Genomic DNA, 20,235 nt, shown 5'->3' with positions numbered 1-20,235 from the left:
TATGATCTGCTCACAATCGAGACTACAAAAAGGGACTGTAGATTATGATAGCTGGGTGAAATCATTGCTGGTTGAATCTAAGAAATATAATGTTTGCAAATATCAATGAGAATTAAATTGGCATGATTTAATATTAGTGAATTCTTTCATTTCTTGGTTACTTACATGTCCCTGTGAAATGAATAATTAACATTTCCTTCTTATGCATGGGGATATTTGATAAAATATTGAATCAAGAGAAAGTGGGAGCTGTTGAAACATTAAGATTGTATCTATAAATTTAAATGAACTTCATCTGGGCTTAAGTAAAAGGAGAGGACATGAAATCAGGGCTTGTTAGAACAATGAATTCTCTGTGATGAGACACAGGTACATAAAGAAGAGTTCAAAATGAGTTTAGAAGCAAGATCCTAAAGACTCCATGACCTCCATGTTCATCACTGAGTATGGCACTTTTTATCCTGGTGGAGTTCAGAAGCTTGACCATCCTGTCTTGTTATCTGCTATAGGAATTTAGTTTAAACTCTGCTGATATTCCCTAATAGTACTATTTGTCAGATATATTAATATGTACCCCCTGCCAAATGGCCCACTTAATTCAGTTATATAAATGATTAACAAGCATTCTAAAGGTTGACCATTAAAGAGACATATCTTTTCCTTTGGACCTGTGGTAATTTAACAAATAGTAAAATTCACGAACTTCCCAAATATTTTGTTAACCATCTGGGATGTGTGGAGCTCACGTCCCCAGCAGAATTCTGGCTCAAAATACGCCTTTGAGATAACTTTCTGGTCTCCCCAAAAGACAAAAATAGAAAGTCACACTTCCTTAGAGAGAAATTGGGTTTGGGAATTCCTAGCTTCCTTTCTTATCATTTAAGTGCCATTAATTTTTATAGAAGAAAACATCCCTGAATTAATACAAGCAAAGGATATTAAACGGGCAGATAGTCCTAATTGGGACATAAACTTTTAGTGTTTTAACAATGCTATAACTACAGTCAGGTTGGCAGTCTCAAGTGATAAAAAGTATCGTTTCTCACTGAAAAAAAAAAAAAGCACAACGGTCTTGAGTGATGGTTTATTCCATCGGCTGATATATAATTTTCCAGTTACGTGAAATAATATTCTATTCCAAATGCATTATACATCTGACTTTGCAAATGAACCTCATGTGTTACTTGTTTTCTAACATGCCCACTTTCCAAACTAGATTTATTTTTATACCTAATCATAGAGGTGCAATCTGTTTTTTCATCAGTTAACCATTTAAAAATTTAACATTTAAATTTAACAATTTAAAAAGTTGTCATTACAGTCTCATTGAGAAACAATTCTTCAGGAAAAGATCAGAGGAATATACCAAGCAGAGGCAGCACAGAGTGGTGGAAGGTAAACAGACAGTGGAATCAGACCAGGGTTTAAATCTCCATTCTGTCATTCATCAGCAACACAATCTTGGGCAAATTAATTACCTCTACTTTGTATAAAATGGGGGTATGAATAGCTACCCAAGTAACTTTTAGAAGTAAGGACAATATATGTTAAGCATAGGCCTACTGAACCTTCTCAGTAAATGTCAGTCCTTCTCTTTCTCCCTTTTTTTTCCTCCTTCTTTATCATCAGCTTATGATCCTTGCCATCATTCATTATCCCACGGAAGTGCCTTGAGCATGGGATGAAGATGAGGAATTGTCCAGTCTGTGTCTGGACAGAGCGCTGGCTGGGACTGAAAGGCTTGCCTGTTCTTAGAGAAGTCAGTCCCTCTCTCTGGGTCACAGTTGAGGAAAAGGAAAGAAAGTGAACTTGTCTGTCCAAGTCAAGAAGGGCATTTATTCTGTGAGCCAGTCAGGACCCCTTGGCACCCACCATCCATCACTTGTTGTTTTCAGGAAAGTCAGGGCCCGGGAGAGCTGCCAATTACATTACCAAGCTTGGGACAGCTAACTACTAACATTTTTGGACTTTATCAGGGTTTTCTGAGGTATCTGATCTATCTAGAGTGGATACGCACTCCCCTCCTCTGCTCTATCCTGGTCCCTCTCATTCCTGTGTCTCTACCCCTCCCTCAATCGCATCATTAAACTCTGCCTTAGCTTGGAACAGTGACTGTAGCCCACCAGGCTCCTCTGTCCATGGGATTTCCCAGGCAAGGATACTGGAGTGGGTTGCCATTGCTTTCTCCAGGGGATCTTCCCAACCCAGGGATCAAACCCAGGTCTCCTGTGCTGCAGGTAGATTCTCTACTCCTGAGCCACCTGGGAAGTCCTTAGCTTAGGCCTGCTTAAAGAGAAAGGAATGGGTAACAGGTTTCAAGCTGTGCCTTGGAAGCTCCCCTCCCTCCTGCCCCTGAGGGAAACTTGGATGCAGGGCAGTGGGTGGGAGGAGAGGGGATTTAGGTTTGAATTCTCCTAGTCTTGTTTTCCAGGTAAAGAATCCATCTGCAATGCAGGAGACACAAATTTGATCCCTAGGTCAGATAGATCCCCCGGAGAAGGAAATGGCAACCCACTCTAGTACTCTTGCCTGGGAAAATCCCATGGACAGTGGAACCTGCTGGGTTTTAGACCGTGGGGTTGCAAAAGAGTCGGACACAACTTTGAGACTAAACAACAACAGCAAAGTCTTGTTTCAATGTGAGTATTACAGCCATCTCTTGGTACCCAGGGAAGCTCAAGTCCCTTATATAAAATGGTGTGGTATTTGCATGGAAGCTCTGCACATCTTTGTGTACTTTAAATCATCTCTAGATTAACTTGTAACACCTCGTACGATGTAAATGCTTCACAAATAGATGTAAATACAATGGAAATACTATGGAAATAGTTGCTGGCAAATTCAAGTTTCCATTTTGGAACTTTCTGAAATTTATTATTTTTCTAATATTTTCCATTTGTGGAGCCCACGGATACAGGGTGGGGACTGCTCTGGGTTTTATACTTTCTGCTTCATATGAACAAAGAACTCCCTGGTTAAAAACGTCACTGTCGTTTGCAATTCTTTCTCATATTTGTGTTGACTGTGCATGTTCAGTTCACAAAGAGGAAAGCCCTAACAAGATGCACTTTCTAGAAACCTTAGCAATAGCCTAAACCATAACCATATTAGGCCCAGGGCCTAGAATGGAAAAATCAGAGAGTGGGGCTTGTGGCAGAAATTTTCTTTTTTCTAATTTAAAAAAAAGCAGTAAAATTGCTTTGGGCTTCCCTGGTGGCTCAGTGATAAAGAACCGTCCTGCAAATGCAGGAGACATGGGTTCGATCCCTGGGTGGGGAAGATCCCTTGGAGAAGAAAATGGCAACTCCCTCCATTATTCTTGCCTGGGAAATGCCAAGGACAGAGGATCCTGGTGGGCTACAGTCCAAGGGGTCACCAAAGAGCCGGGCACGACTTAGCGACTAAACCACAACAAATAATTGCTTTACAACGTTGTGTTAGTTTCTACTGCACAACAGTGTGGATCAGCTCTGTGTAAACACGTATCCCCTCCCTCTTGAGCTACTCAGCGGCTTCCCACCAGCTGTCTGCTTCGTACATGCTGGTCTTTGTATGCCAGTACCACTCCCGCAATGTGTGGCAAAGTTTCTTGAGTAGACAGAACACCAAGACCAGCAACTGTCTTGTGCTCCCTGAGGGACCCTGACGGGGGCAGGGAGGGGGCAGTAAAAGGAAATGAGGAAGAAACCCCACCTTCTCTACAATGGAGGAGACTGGGGAACGCTAGTTAATCTCTCTGAGCCTCAGGTTCCTCACCTATAAGCATGGTCTGGGGACAATTTCCCATTGCAAATTATATAATAAAACAGCTAAACCCAATTCTCCTTTGCTCAGTAGGGTGTGGAGGAAGGGAAGGAGTATAATTAGCATCATGTGTCTGATGTTTAAGGGTCATTTCGGTGAGGTTGGTGAAGGCTGGTGTTATGGTCCTGCCTGCTGCTGCTGCTGCTGCTAAATTGCTTCAGTCGTGTCCGACTCTGTGCAACCCCAAAGACGGCAGCCCACCAGGCTCCCCTGTCCCTGGGATTCTCCAGGCAAGAACACTGGAGTGGGTTGCCATTTCCTTCTCCAATGCATGAAAGTGAAAAGTCAAAGTGATGTCGCTCAGTCGTGTCCGACTCCTAGCGACCCCATGGACTGCAGCCCACCAAGCCCCTCTGTCTATGGGATTTTCCAGGCAAGAGTACTGGAGTGGGTTGCCATTGCCTCCTCCGATGTCCAGGCAAGAGTACTGGAGTGGGTTGCCATTGCCTTCTCCAATGGTCCTGCCTAGCTGGGCGAAGTCTTCCAGGAGGTTCCATGACATCATCCTGGGAGATTTAAGGGTGTTGTTGGGGTAGCATAGGGGACTGAAAAGACAGGCCAGACGGTAAATGCTCTCTGTGAACAATGACAGTTTGGAGGAGAAATGCAAAGTAGTTTCAAATTTCCTATCCCGTAATAGCTATAGGAATTGGTGATCTGGATTTACCAATGGAAAAGAAGTAACAGTTGGCTTTGGGATAAAAAGAAAACAACGCAGCGTGAAAGTCAAAATACAATGAACGCTTGTATAAGACGTTTTTGATTGATTGTTCAGTTCATGAGATCGGCTGGCATGAAATAAAATGTTTCTTTTTCTGGACAGTGATTAGATAAGTCTAATATGGCGAAGCAACCCACAGGACAGTTGTCAGCCTACAGATCAATCGTCAGCCTACGGATCGGGTTTTTCATAAACGTCACTGCGCAGCCCTCACAGAGAGTTCTTGTTTCTGGTAGATTTGTTTCACCTCCTTTGTGAAAGCCTTAGAGAGAAGGCAGCAAGCGGGAAAATCAGCTATTTATAGGCATTTTTGACTAAAAGTGTCTGCTCAGCGTGCCATGAAATACTTCCAAGAGGTGGGAGCACAGGAAACGATCTCAAATCACCGAGAAGCCTGGAGGAGTGTGATGGGGAGAAGAATTTTCAGAAAGCTCAAGTTCATTTGCAAACAAATGACAGTTACTTGCACTGACACCCCCTGAGTTACCGAAAAGCTAGCTGAACTTGTATTAGTTAGGAGAGGAAGAGAAGGGGAGGAAAAAAAGATGAATTATCTAAGGATTACAAGTCCTTGGGATCTTTTAAGGGACTTTAATGGGGCCAGCAGGTGGCCTGTGATGGAGCTGGCTTCTGAGAATGGAGGGAGTGATCAGGGATTTCCGACATGAGTCAAAACAGTGATGGACAAGGACCTGTTGTCATCTGCCAGCAATAGTGGACGAATTCCACTCATCGAAGCTGCTCTGGTAGAAACACTCTTCAGAGAACCAAGAAAGGAGGTGAGTGGATAAAGTCCCCTTTAGACAAGCCCCAGAGCTGTTGTTAAGTAATGTACAACTCTGGACTGTAGCACGCCAGGCTTCCCTGTCCTGCACTGTCTCCCAGAGTTTGCTCAAACTCAGGTCCATTGACTTGGTGATATCATCCAACTATCTCATCCTTTGTTGCTGTTAAGTAAACTTGCCCTGTGGACTAACCAAAGCTGCCTGTAGTGAGGCAGCAGGGTCTTGACAGACTTAAGATCTGAAAACAAAAGTAGGTTTTGTTTAAACATACATGAAAGCTTGAGGAGATGGAACAACAGAAAAATTGTGTTCTATCAGCAAACATGGAGCCATGGGGAAACCTGACTGACAGAAGCTGAGCTGTCAAAAGATGTACCCTTTGTGATCTTTTCATCTGCAAACAAAAGCTTTATGTGTTTAGCCGGCATTTGGGGCAGGAAGCCTTAAATCTACCCAGTGATGGACTTGTCATCTGACTTTGGGAAACTGCTTTTCTTTCCCACAGAATCAGATATGTTCACGCTAACCTTGTTTAATGAAAGTTCAGTTAAGCAACATGTAAAAGAAAAAGTGGTACATGAAACAGGTAAAGAAGCAGTGAAGGGCGTTAACAGCTGAGGATTTGAAAACTCAAAACATTTCACACTGTATTTTTTACTTTTTTCTCAAATCTGAAATATTTTTCTAAGACCTCAGCAAACGCAAAAGTCATCATTATGCCCATTTTGCAGATCTAAAAATGGAGGTACTAAGTAGAGGGAGCCCAGAGTCCTGTGGGAAGTCCGTGGCAACATTAAAGTCAATGTTTTCATTTGTTAGACTCTACTGCCCCCTTCAGTAAATACAAAGATGAATCTAGTCTGCTAGTTCTAGAGCATCGGGTAAAAGGGTGATTCTTAGATGGATCTCTGCCCTGGATTCTTCCCAGATTTACAGAATCAGAATCTCTTGGATTGATGCCACAAATCCTCATTTTATAGACATCCTCAAGGTGATACTTGTGCACACAAACTTAAGGAATAGTTGCCTTAAATATTCAATGACAGAGTAAGTGGCCACACGTGTATATGATTCTGCAGATGCAGGCAAATGTGGCATCACTGTGCTACCGTTTACCTATATGGATGCCACTAGGTAATGCTCCACACAGCATTTCCAACTTCAGAGCTACATCTTCTTTCCATTGGCTCACTTTTGACTATCAAAAGCAATGACCAAGAGATCAACCTGTAGCGTTTGATATCTCCTATGCATTATTTCTTTGACATTTTCTAGAGTTACTCTGATTTAATATACTTGGCCCCATTGTCCAATATATTCTCTACTATGTGTAACATATTACACACACACACACGCATTACTTTGGAAAATACAGTTTCAGCTATGCTTACGATCTTTATTCTAGGAAAGTGAGGTGAGAGGTAAGAGGACTGGCCGCCAAGACAGTGGGAGATGCCAGAGAGAAGTGTGTTGCCCTTACAACCCAGTCCCAGGGCTCTGAGTGTAATGCTGTTCCCTTTGTGCTCTGTCGGTACAGGACTTCCTCCTAATAAAACCATCGGGATGCAGGAGAGATGGACAGGGATAACAGGAAGAAAAATACCCATTTCTTTTATTTAGACATTAAAAATCCTACCCTGCCATGTGTAACCACAGAGTTACAGACTGCAGGTAATTATTTAGTTAACAACTGTCTTTATCACTTGTGAACTTTTAAAGAAACAGCCATGCTTCAAATCTAACTTTCAGATTAGGTCTTTGCCCCTTTGTGCCTTGACATCACTGCCTTAAATGGATGGAGTAAGAAAGGATAAGCTGGCCTCTGAAATGCACCTTAAAGGTTTACACAGATGTGAAAGACTTAATGGGCAGCAGCAGGGCAGTGAGTCTGCTAGGCTCAGCCTGCTACTCATGAGGTGACTCATATGTGTTAGTCAAGGCATCTCCTTAGGGTTTATTTTCCCCACTTTTAGAAGGAGTGGGTTGGACTAAGTAATTGCAGATAATTCTTCCATAAGGGGATTATTAGGTGAGAAATAGGGAGGTAGAAAGATGCTATGCCCACCTTCCATGGAGGATTTTGTGAATGAGAAGGAATACAAGATGGCCTTCCAGTGAGGAGATTTGGGAATGCTATTGTAAAACTGTCATTTTTCTGAAAAATAAATAAATAAAATCTTCTTGGGTCGCTCATTACACACCTTCATATTTTAGAGACCTGGAGAGTAAAATCAGGGAGGAGTTAGACAATCCTGAAAGTATGTAATTAACAGTGGATAAAAAACACTAGAGGAACAGAAGTCATTTCCTTTCATTGTTATTGGATGACTCTCTGTATGAAAGGTATTTATCCTTATCCCAGGGAAGCAGGACACCTCGGACTTGTTTATACTGCTGGTCTGAGATTTAATGGACTCCCTGTAAAAGGGAGGTAAGGAGTTTTCTAGTGGAATGCATGATAAGTTTGTTTCCCCACTTTAAAGTCATTCTGCTTTTGTGAACATGGTACCTACACTTGAAACAGATCTTATGTCATGAATCAGAGATGGAAGAAAGCATATGCTGTCATGAATCAGAGATGGAAGAAAGCATATGCAGGAAGTTTCCAAATTCTGGGAAAACAAAGAGTATAAGCTTCAGTGGACAGAGAAGAGTGACTTTAAGGTACATAAAAGAAAAGATATGCTTATCTAGAAAACTCATTTTGTGAATGTAATTAGAAGTTGCTTTACTTTAGGAATGAAAACAAGGCAGGGCATTTTGCTAAATATTAACAAATAGTAAAAAAAAACAACCCAATTTAAAAAAGACAGTTGTATATATTCTTAAATGTAAAAGATCAGCGCATCAGAAGAGGTCTTTCCTTGGTCATGTGAGTCTTCTCCAAGAAATCAAAGTGTTAAAAAACAGTATAAATAAGAAATTGGCCATGGTCAATGAAAGAGTGAGCTGATGAGTGTCTCCTTACACTCTGATCCCTCCTTTTCCTTTGCTAATTGTTTAAAAGTAATTCACTATTTTTCTTTTATTGGAGTATAGTTGCCTTACAATGTTGTGTTAGTTTCTGGTGTACAGCAAAGTGAATCAGCTATGTGTATACCTATATCCTCTGTTTTGGATTTCCTTCCCATTGAGGTCACCACGAGTTCTCTGTGCCGTACAGTAGGTTTTCATCGTTGTTGTTCAGTCCCTAAGTCATGTCTGACTCTTTGTGACCCCATGGACTGCAGCACGCCAGGCTTCCCCATCCTTCAGTTTCTCCTGGAGTTTGCTAAAACTCATGTCTATTGACTGGGTGATGCCATCCAATGGGTGATGCTGGGCGATGCGCAACACCACTAATTATTAGAGAAATGCTACAGTGAAGTATCACCTCACACAGGTCAGAATGGCCATCATCAAAAGGCTACAAATAACAAATGTCAGAAGAGTGTGGAGAAAAGGGAACCCTCTCACACTGTTTGTGGGGCAGTAAACAGTAATTAGCTCTTTATCTTTACCTTTTAGCTGCAAACTGGACTCGGTTGAAGGAGAATAAATCATTTACTGAAAAAAATTAAAGCACTCCCTTACCATGGTTTTGGTCTAAGAGTTTATTAATATGCACTTATAAAAATAGAGTAACATGATTTTTCCTATGTCCTAACGTGTTCCAAATGGCAGTTAATAGGAACACAGCCTGCAGGTGGGGGAGGAGGCAAGATGGTTTGAGAAGCAGATAAATGAACACTTGATGTGAAGTCTGACATTCATGTTATTTTTATCCAACAGGAAAAGTTATGGGTTCAAAATTTCAAATGAGTAACATAATCATATTAAGGTCATATAACTTCTATTGCATCACAGTAATAGTAACCTGATTTGACCTGAAAAGGCCAAATTTTATTACTCAATGAAGCTATCCTGGCAAGTGACAGAAAAAAAAAAAAAATCTGACTGTTCAGAGGTATTGTAGTTTGAACCACATGAAGTTTCTGATTGCAACTGTTTAGAACAATAAAGCTGGAATTTCTCCATGGTTCAGCTCACATCAATGAGCACAGTAATCTACAACACAGAGGTGGTTGTTTTTTGAGCCTAAAACCAAAGTGGCAAAAACCCTAATCTAGTCACCGAGTCAAAGCCAGCCTGGCAATACTGCATATATGTTTAGCGGGCCCAAATACCTCAGGGGCTTCCCTGGTACCTCAGTGGTAAAGAATCCTCCTGTCAATTCAGGAGACCTGGGTTCAGTCCCTGGGTTGGGAAAATTCCCTGGAGAAGGAAGTGGCAACCCAGTCTAGTATTCTTGCCTGGGAAAACCCATGGAAAGAGGAGCCTGGGGGGCTATAGTCCATGGGGTCACAAAAGAGTCAGACACAACTAAATGACAACACAACAAAATAACACCTCAAGAAAAAAAAAATTGATGTGTTCTGCAATTCATAAGTCATTGTTTGTGTTAGGTTGTGTAAAGGCATGATCTCAAATGGACCAGAGATTATGGATGAGTCTTTTTTACTGAATGGTAAATGTTTACCCTGGTTCCTGAATTTAATTTGCAACCGATCAAACTGTGCTCTAAGGAGAAGGGAGAAGGAGGAGATAAATCCCCTGGCCACTAAGAGATCCAGGCTAGTTGTTGTCTTTTACCCTGCTAACTAATGCTAGACCTTCCATGAGTAGACTGGATTCTGAGGGATGTGAAAGCCTGTGTGGGGAGACCTTTGACTGTGGCTAAGGACTTTTGGTGCTGCTGAAAATGTCTTTAGAATAATGCAAATTGCAGACCAAGAATAGTAAAGTTTAACAACTTTCAAGAAGGATTTCTGTTTCTTTTGATCTTTCTTTTACCACCACTGACTCTGAACCTCTGCCTTCTCACAGTGTTTTGTCAATTGTCCACACCCCCACCCCCAATACTGGGATGTGGGCAACATCGAGAATTATAGAGAATCAGAGAAACAACTACCACTGATTCTACGTGCAAAGTTCAGATCAGGCAGAAGTAACCTCATTTTTCTATTACATCAAGAAACAGGGACATCTCTACTAAGACCAGGGAAAAATAGGGAGAAGACTGTACAAGCCAAATAGGAAATACATTCAAGAATCTTGAACCACCCCCGCCCCTTTTTTTGCTGGATTATTGAGGCAATTTAAATTGAAAATAAAGAAAATCATCAATCTGGTTCATTTTTTTTTAAGGCAGCAAGGAAACATTGCAGTAACCAAAGTCACTAGTAGAATTGCTCAGCACAGTGACACATTTTATGTAAAGTAGTTTTTAAAAACTGACTTCACATAATTTAAATTGTTCTAAAACAAGAGGAAGGAAAACCTCAGAGGGGAAAGAAAACCCCACTGGGCAGAGAGTGACAGAATCTTGAACAGCATTTTGAAAAATAGTTGTACCTGCATTGAAAAAAATAGTCTTGGGTTCATGTCTGTTATGAATGACTCTTCAGTGATCTTTTGTGGAGTCTTATTTAACCAACAGGGAAAAAAGTCACAAGAAAATCCACAAAACCCCCAACCATCCAGAAATTTTAATTTTGCAAAGGAACAGTTAAGCATTCACCATTCTTGTCAAAGAAAACCACAGATCACATTTCAATCACTAGACACACAACATCCTCTCATGGCACCTGGCACCTGCGATCATCTGTCAATTAAAGGTTTTATGAAGCCTCCTGGAGACACAGATGTGTGGGTATCTGATGTCTCTACCTGCTTTCTTACCATCTGTACACACATCCGTACTTAGCCCTTTCAGTTGGACTAGCTATTGTTTAGAGAACAAATAAAATAACAACAGAAACTACTCCCCACCACCAAAAAAAGAAAAAAGCCACTTAAACCAACCACACACTATCACCAAATACATAGTAATAAAAGAGTTGTACTCAAACCTGGTCAATCCTTCCATTTCTTGAAACTTGCACACAAACTGAAGAAACCCACTCAGCCTTAAAAAGGTCGATCATCTTGCTCTCCTAAAATTTCATCTCTGAGCGTGCTGGCTTTCTTGTCTGTCTCGTGTGCCTTCTCTCCCCCCCTCTCTCCCCCTATGTCTCTCTCTCTCTACTTTTACCGGAGAGCGTTTTGTTTCCTTTTTCCTGTTTCTGCTGCTGGATGAATGCAAAAATACACAATTTGAAGGTGTTTTTTTTTTTAAGGCTAACAGTTGGAAATCTAAAATCTTGCTCTCCTGAATAGCTTATTATGCCAGTCATTCAACACGCAACGTTTTACATAAAGAGGCATTTACAGAATCAAGAATTCTGTTTTCTTAAAGCAAAAACAAATCAACAACCAAAGCTCCCTCTACTCCTCTGACCCCCTTCCTTAACGATTAGCACTTACCCTGAGATGTGCCATAAATGCTCTATTCCAAATGTACAAAAGCCAACCACATCTCAACTGAGAATTAAACACTTTTAATGTCTTCAGATCCATGTCCCTGCTCCAAATTCTGATACAGACAGTCACTGGCAGCCGTACAATAGTTCTAAACAGCAGACATCTGATTCTTGACATTTAAAAATAACAATATTGGGGGAAAAAAGGGAGTCTTTTTTAAATCAACCACAGACAGCTTGTGAGGCAGCACAGCTAAGCAACTGACTATATTAACTGGAACTTGCAATAATTTCAAGCTACAGTATTTTCTTTCTAAGTCAATGCCAGACGGAGGCTAGACACCTACAGACCTCTCATTTTCTATATAATCATGGCAATGACCGAAGTTAAATAATTTCTAAGTGATAATTCAATATAGAGAGAAATAGAACTTTTTAGTATTTAGAATTCTATTATTGGTGAATATTAACCTGTGTTCAGTCTGGAATCAAATTAGGAACATTTCAGCCACTCATCTGAGATGGGTCACATTTCACAGACATGCATTCTTAACCATGTGCAAACAGAGGAGGGCAGGTGAATGCATACCTTTGCTGCAGAATAGAACAAATATTAAAATGAGAAAAATGCATTTGTTTCTATTTCTGAAGTACTTTATAGACTCAGACAGATCTGCACTCAAGCCTTAGCTGTCTCAATTACTACCCATGAGTTCCTGAAGACAGAATTTCATCTTTTGTGCCTCAGTTTTGTCATCCATAAAACTGGAGTAAATAGTAATATTAATACTAATTTTACAAAGGTGTCTTGGGTACTAAATGGATACTCTATGATTTTTGGTACATAACAGGCAGAGGGTATATGCTGCTTCTTCCCTCTGTGTTATATTTGGTCTGGGCAGGGATCAGCCATGATTAATGGAGAAATCCAGGTTTGAAGGTAAATGAATCAGGTTAGACCCTCCATGTTGCCACGTACTAGCTGTGTGTCCTTGGGCAAGTGACTTAATCTAATTTACTAAATCGCAGTTCCTTTAACTGTAAAATACTTCATAGAGTTTCAGAGAGCAAATTAGATATCATTGGAAAAGCATCTACTTCAAGCATTTAATAAATGGTAGCTCCAGGCCTGTACAACTCTTGAAAACGGCTCTAATTAGTGCCTTGCATTTGTAGAAGATGTGGACTGAGATCCCAGGCCTCCTCAACCAAGTGCCTCACTTTATAGTAGAAGAAAGAGACTTTGGAGAGCTGAAATGATGGTTCTAAGCTGTATCACTAGTTAGTGATCACCAACTAGTTAGTGGCCAACAGGGACTAAAACATAAACCCTCTTATTTAAAGTTCAATGCTTTGTCTGCTAAACTTTCTGACACTGAAATCAAACACATCTGTACATCCAGTTTCAATGTTAGTTGGTAATTGGGCCTTTCCTGGTGGCTCAGAGAATCTGCCTGAAATGGAGGAGGATCCTGCTCCATCCCTGGGTCGGGAAGATCCCCTGCAGAAGGAAATGGCAACCCATTCCAGTATTCTTGTCTGGAGTATCCCATGGACAGAGGAGCCTGGTGGGCTACAGTCTGTGCGGTCTCAAAGACTCAGACATGACTGAGCAACTAGCACTTTCACTTTTTCACAAAGCAATACGACTAGAAAACAAACCCCTCTATGTTCCCAAATTTGCTTCTAAGAATGAGTTTACAAGTGAAATTATTCTATGGGAACTGACAGGTGCTGGCTAAACCTATCTTCCTAAGAGGAGCTTCTACAGGATATAGATTCTCCTTTCCTTGTAAAGCAAGAAGAGAGCTAGAGAGGATTCCAGTTCTTGGGAGTGTCCCATTTCCTCCTCCCCCATGTGAATGTCCAGCTTCTTCCTTTTCTTTAGAGGAACTCATCTCAGCATACAGGTTGGAGAGAGTACACTGCATTTACTATGTCCCCACACTGATATATAAAAAATTTTTTTCAGTTTGAAAGTCTTATGCAGAATGCTGTGCTGGCTCAGTCATTTCCACTTCTTTGCTACCCCACGGCCTGTAGCCCACCAGGCTCCAATGTCCATGGGATTTCCCAAGCAAGAATACTGGAGCAGGTTGCCATTTCCTTCTCCAGGGGATCTTACTAATCCAGGGATTGAACCCACATCTCCTGCATTGGCAGGTGAATTCTTTCTGCTGAGCCACCAGGGAAATGCTTGAATTTGATATTTCTTATCTGATCTTATCACTACTGATTATGGTTCAATTTTTTAAATTAAATTTAGTTTGTTTTTGCCACTAGTCACAGAACCTTCATAGACAAAAATGTATCTTCTTCTAGGTTTTCTGTCTCATTACACATCCTTTCTTCAAGACAGATACCATATCAAAATATTTTATTCTCAGTAGTGGATGAGATTTATGTGGTTAAAGAATTTCTAAGGCTTTCAGTTGTAATATTTATAATGGTCTTTTCTATGAACTAAGAGTCTTGAGTTCTGGTCTTACCTCTGCCATATATTAACAGTGTGACTTATAAGGCCTTTACCTTTCTGTGAATCTAGCTTTTTATATTCTAAATGAAGAGGTTTGGTTAGATGATCCCTTTAGCTTTAAACTTCTGTTAGTAATTCTTGATAACTTAATTAACACATGTAACAACCTTTTAGGGCTTCCCAGGTGGTGCAGTGGTAAAGAATATGCCTGCCAAACATGGGTTTGATCTTTGGGTTGGGAAGATCCCTGGAGTATGAAATGGCAACTCATTCCAGTATTCTTGCCTGGAAAGTGCCATGAAGAGAGGAGCCCAGTGGGCTCCAGTCCATGGGGTCGCAGAGAGTTGGCACGACTGAGCAACTGAGGACAACTTTATAGTAAATTAAATGATGCCACCTTCAGTAGGAAATATTGTGTTGTTTGTGAAAACTATCCACACAACGGTGGCCTCTTCTGAAGTCTGGGGATGGGTCTGGCACTGTCCCTACTCAGTGACTGCCAGTCTGGAATATTTTCAGAACTTGGTAGCAGCATCCCCAAGGGAGTTAGCTTTGTCAGAAGAGATCCAAAGAGAGCGAAAAAGATGAATGTCTTGGTGGAAGACTTTTCCTTGCATTTATTCTTAAGAGTGGGAAATGATTATGTCATGATTTTATATTCCAGTAAAACCTTTTTGAAAACAGACAAGGCTAGGAAGGGAGGGCTAGGAAGAGAAAACATACACTTTGAAAAGGAAAAATGTGAAGATCCCTCTTATGAAACGTTGTGTCTCAGTAAAAATGACGATTCTAAAGGGAGGCAGAAAGGAAGAAAGAGACTCTTCCCCTGATATTTTTATCCAGGTGAAATCTGATTTCAGTCGATTGGAGGGCAGTAGGAAAAATAGGAGTCTGCAAAAGGGGAGGAGTGGCCTTGGGTCTGTGTGTGTGGGATTCACATACTGACACTAATTGTATTTTATTGTGCAGATGCTTCCCCTCTTTTCCTCCTCTTCTCTGTTGTCCTGAGTCTCTGCAGCTGTACTTGTCAGGTCCCCAAACTGGCTCCATCTCCACCTCCTCAGGGTGCAGGGCATCACCCCAACTCCCTGTGTTCTGGGGGATGAGGACTTAGGTGGGGGTGTGATTAGCTTTGTTGTGGTGTGAAAATTGCAATGGTGAAGATGTTAATCAATTTTTCCAAACTAAAAGCTTGGGGCAGAATCTTAAATAATAATAATAAAAAACCCTGAACAGAACTAATTAAACTCTTTCCAGAATTCCAAAGATCATTGTTGACTTTTGTAAAAAAGGTGGCTTTAAAAAAAAAATTCTGTGTAAACTCCCCTTTTCTCCCCTCCTTATCCTACAATCCCTCAGACAAAAGAGGAGCACAAGACATTAATAACTCCTTGCCTTTTTGTAGGCGTGCTTTTCAAAGCACTTTTATATCCAGTATCTCAAGATAACTGGATGAGGTTGCTAGCAGGCCTGTTTCCTGATAGGAGTCCTCAGCCCCCAAAATGCTAAATAATTTGCTCAGGTTCACACAGAGAATTCATAGTAGAGCCAAGACTAGACCCCAGGAGAAAATACCATGCAATCAGCTGGTACAACTTCTAAGCACCCATCCCTCCATATAAATGGTACCTGAAGGTACTGGCAGGAACGTTCTTGTTGACACGACTCTGACTTCACCATGGCCTGGTCCATGTTGACCGAGGCTTTCTGGTAAACCTCTCGGGCTCGACTCACGGTCAGCGTGGAGGACCAGGCACTCTTCTTGAGCAGCGGTGCGTCTAGGGTGACGGGCAGGTTGGCGCAGGTAGAGCACTTGACCTCATTGTTACTCCGGGAGGCCTTCACCGCCTGCTCGCTGATGGTGTTGTAGGCCTCCATAAAGTACTGAGAGGCCGAGCGGTCGGGGCACCTGCCCATGGTCATCACACCCGAGGGGGAGTGGTAGATGCACATGTCGCCGTCGAGGTTGTCGTCAGAACTCCACCAGCCAGGGGATGTGTTATTGCGCGGCTTGGGCTCCGGGCGCCGCTCCTTGCTTTTGCTGCGCTTGCCGTACCTCACGGTCTGCGTCTCGTCTGGGCTGGCCTTGCCTCCGTTGACGCTGCCCTTGGACGGTCCCTCCAGGGAGTGCGATTTGGTGAAGAGCTTCTGGACCGAGTGGACCAGGTGGCGGATGCGGCCGGGGCTGTCGCTGCGGTGCTCCACGGCCGTGCGCTTGTACTGCAAAGTGTGGTAGCCATCCCGGCTGAGAGGTAGCTGCCTCTCAAACTGGTCCAGGAGGTTGGCGGGGATGCGGTTGGCCTTGGTGGCCAGGGTGCGGGGCACCAGGGCACACTCGTCCTTCAGCTCCTGCTGCGAGGTGTAGTGCCGCCGTGGGAAGGTGCTGCTGGCCAGCGGGTCGCTGAAGGGGCCCACACACTCGGCCTGGAAGGAGGTCCGCTGAGTGTAGTAGGGGTGGTCGGCCGGGTGGTGCTCCACCGGGCTCAGCAGGTATGGCTTGCGGTCCGCGTGGTGCGACAGTGAGTCACAGGCTGAATCGCAGGTGACTCCGTGGTGATGGCTGCGGCTGCCCGATAACCCTTTCATCGCTGACGGGGCAAAGCCACGGGGGTCATGGACACCCGGGGGTGTGGTTCCAGACCCGTCTCCCGCAAGGACCTGGGGGAATGAAGGAGAGGGGGACAGTGGTTAACCGTTCCCTTGGTAAATAGATAGTGCTCTTTCCCCGTGCATCTGCTACTGAGTTGGTTTTCTGGCAGAAGAACTCGTGAAAAGTCAAAGTGTAGTCCCTCAGTCGTGTTGGATTCTTTGCAACCCTATGGACTGTAGCCTGCCAGGCTCCTCTGTCCATGGGATTTCCGGGGCAAGAATACTGGAGTGGGTTGCCATTTCCTCTTCCAGGGAATCTTCCTGCCCCAAGGATTGAACCTGTGTCTTCTGCATTGCAGGCAGATTTTTTACCACCTGAGCCTCACTGACTCTCCCTAAAAGGAACTTTAATGCATTGATGGAAAAGCCCTATTACCTCTATATCTTGGCAAAGACCCCCCCCACCCCCCAATCACATAGGAGAGACAGGGTGAAAGCTAGTTAACCCAGAAAAGAAACTATAAAAATGTTAAATTATTTTAAATGATTTAGGAGAAAAACTCCCCCTCCCTCCAGGATTCTAATAACTGTATATTTCCCCTGCTGCTCTGGTTTTATGCTTAACTGTATGTTAGTCATCAGGCCAGCAGACCTCAAGGGCTCACTTTCTCTGGGAGGCTTTTGCTGGTCCCCCTTACAGAGAGAATTCGTTCTGTGCTTGCAGAGCATGTGCTGTATACTCTCCAAATCCTCTGGAATGCTTTGTCCCATGTTTTCCCCACTAGCTCAAGCTACCTGAGGTTAGCTTACTTCTTGGTCACCTGTACATCTCCCTACCTCATACCAGGGGCTTCCCTGGTGGCTCAGTGGTAAAGAATCCACCTGCAATGAAGGAGACCCGGGTTCAGCCCCTGGGTTGGGAAGATCCCCTGGAGAAGGGAAAGGCTACCCACTCCAGTATTCTTGCCTGGAGAATTCCATGGCTAGAGGAGCCTGTCGGGCTCCAGTCCATGGTGTCTCACACAGCTGAGCAACTAACACTTTTACTTTCACTTCACCTCATACCAGTTGGGCCATATAGACACACAAGCACTCCATATATGTGAGCGGAAAACATAAATAAAAGAGGCTCCTGGCACCTTATAACTTTAGGATATATTTCTGTATCTTCTTTCACATACTTTCCCGTTAGAATGCCATGGTGACAATTACAGCAATCCGCGCTTTCCCACGGTAATTAGAGTTGGAAAAACTAATGGTAGGGCAAAGACATCAGAGCTGTAGAGAAAACCTGCCCATGTATTTCTGTCATCAGAGAATTAAGTTTCTTTTGTCTACAAACTGAGAGCAGATGAAGAACAAAGAAGCTTGAATCAGCTCATTTGACTATCAGGACATCTCCTTTTGCTGGTTTAAGAATTTATGGTAAATATTTACAAGCTATGGCAAGATGGACAAAGGAAAGACTCTTGAAACATTCCTGAGGAAACATGAAGGGCCTGAACCCAAGGGTCAGGTGTGCCTGGGAGAGAAATAACTCCTACAGATGCAGCTGAGCCAAACGCAGTCATCCCCAGCCTTCCCCTTCCTTCAAGACAAGAAGCTGCTGTTCTTCTGGGCAGAGTACTTCCTTTGGACTCTAGCAGAGTGAGTTCATCGGTAGCTGAATGCATTCCTCCTGACAGTCTTGTTTGTTTGTTCGTTTTTAATAAAGCTTTCTACAATACAAAAATTATCATATGGAGAGTTGTCCAGAAAAGTCAATGTGACTTTCCAAAAAATCACAAATGTAATTTTAGATAGACAGGGAGAGATAATTGGTTTAATTGTAAAAAAAAAAAAAATCCTATAAAACAAAACAGAACACTCATGTATAGCTTAATGAAGAAAAACATGGAGTCTTGAGGGATCAGGACTTGTCAGTTCCGTGGGATATGCTGTATGTGGGAGCCCAACTGTTGAAAATCTAACCGTGCTTTATGAAGCTCCTTTCCTCCTCCTGGTCTCTCTGTTTCTGGCTTAATTGAAGGAAGTTGATGAGAGGTTTTAATCACTGGAGTCTTTCAAAATTGGTCAGTCTATCAAATTAGGAGCTTCTTGAAGACAGAGGTTATGTTTTATGCATTCAGTGGCCAGCAGAGTGCTTGGCTGATGGTGTTACTGAGAAATAATGCATCAGTGAAAAATTTCCCAGGGTGGTTCATCCTGTGGCTCCAGTCACATCTATTGTGTTTGAAAAAGAAACAGCCAGGAAGGAAGGAAGGCACCATCTTATGGGCATTTTAGAGACCAGTGGTTTTCCAGGTGAGGCAGGAGGCATGTGGGTGAACGTTTCTTATGCTGCTTGCTTGTTTGCCTTCAACTTCTGCCTCTCCATGTCCCATCAATGAATATCTCATCTCTTAAAGTTCTCCCTGCTTTGAGGTTAAAATCTGGGAGTTTACCTGGTCTGCTTACTACACAATGTCTAGACAGAAGACAATCTGTTTAAAGAAGAGAAAGCAAATGACACCTGAAGAGACCAAAAGGGAAAGAAAGACTGGTTCAGGAAGAGCCTGTAAATCAGAACTTGCCCACTGAGGAACTAATATAAGGGAAATTTTAACATAAAATACCTAGGGACTACTTTGTACAAAGTTATGATCCCAAGAGTAGGCTGTGGCAAGGAGGGATACAGAAGATTAAATACACATTTTTAGCAAAACTGTGGCACAAACTAATTTAGGTTGAAAAATCCACTTCATGAGGAAGTTTCTCTATATGAAACAGGTCTCATCGAAGACATTTTTGTCTTTTAAATATAGACTTAAAAATAAAAGACAAAAATAGGAAGCCGGTTGGGTTATGGTCACATAATAAATCTTATGATTCCACATAATATAACTCAATATATGAAATAATATGAAATAATGCTTCAATCTTTCCTTCTGAAGCAGCTGGGTCTTGGGTGGATATTTTTTGCTAAATAAAATGTGAATCTGGCAAGAGCCAAAAACATGAATTATACATATTCACTCCAAAATGGAGATTATTTGAAATCATGTATTCAATATTTATGTAATTATCTTTAATTTGTGAATGGCATTTCATGTGAGATGATGTTGCCTGAGGACACACAAAGCAAACAAAGAGCCTTTTTAAGGCTATTAATGATGCATTTGTTCAATGATGTAACCGATGATTATTTTGGTAAGTTAAACATGCACAGTGTGATTTTTTACTAAAATTTAAGTGGGCTATTTTCAGCCTAGTGACAAGCACTTATATTTTCATACAGAGTAATACACTGAATCAAGGAAAATAAGTTAACTTTCAATCTTCTTAATATCTGTAAAAAGATATTGAGATCTTGATCCTTTTCCTCTGTGATATGTGAAATATGGCAATAAATGATCATAAACATTTCTAAATGCTCCATCTATCTTTCTGGTTAAGACCAAATAAGTGACTTAATACCCTAGCCTTTCTAAGGGAAGAATCTAACAGTCTCTTTTAGTCTCTTGTCTTTTCAAAAGGATA

At 42.1% G+C, this 20,235-nt stretch overlaps 1 protein-coding gene across 5 annotated transcripts in view; it reads right to left on the bottom strand.

The window, feature by feature from the left end:
• The window catches only part of DLGAP1 (DLG associated protein 1), a 296,372-nt gene extending 279,591 nt beyond the window's left edge, over positions 1-16,781 (bottom strand). For 2 of the 5 annotated variants that reach the window (XM_040264664.1, XM_040264665.1), the window contains exon 1: positions 15,757-16,781. In XM_040264664.1, coding sequence (XP_040120598.1) covers positions 15,757-16,713 — 957 coding nt within the window. In that variant the 5' untranslated portion in view covers positions 16,714-16,781. The other 3 variants (XM_040264667.1, XM_040264669.1, XM_040264666.1) reach the window with 2 other exon arrangements.
• Between the last annotated feature and the right edge of the window lie 3,454 nt (positions 16,782-20,235).

Source organism: Oryx dammah, unplaced genomic scaffold (assembly GCF_014754425.2).
Source record: "Oryx dammah isolate SB20612 unplaced genomic scaffold, SCBI_Odam_1.1 HiC_scaffold_22, whole genome shotgun sequence".
In the NCBI taxonomy this organism is placed as follows: Eukaryota; Metazoa; Chordata; class Mammalia; order Artiodactyla; family Bovidae; genus Oryx; species Oryx dammah.
This window is presented reverse-complemented; position numbering and strand designations above follow the sequence as displayed.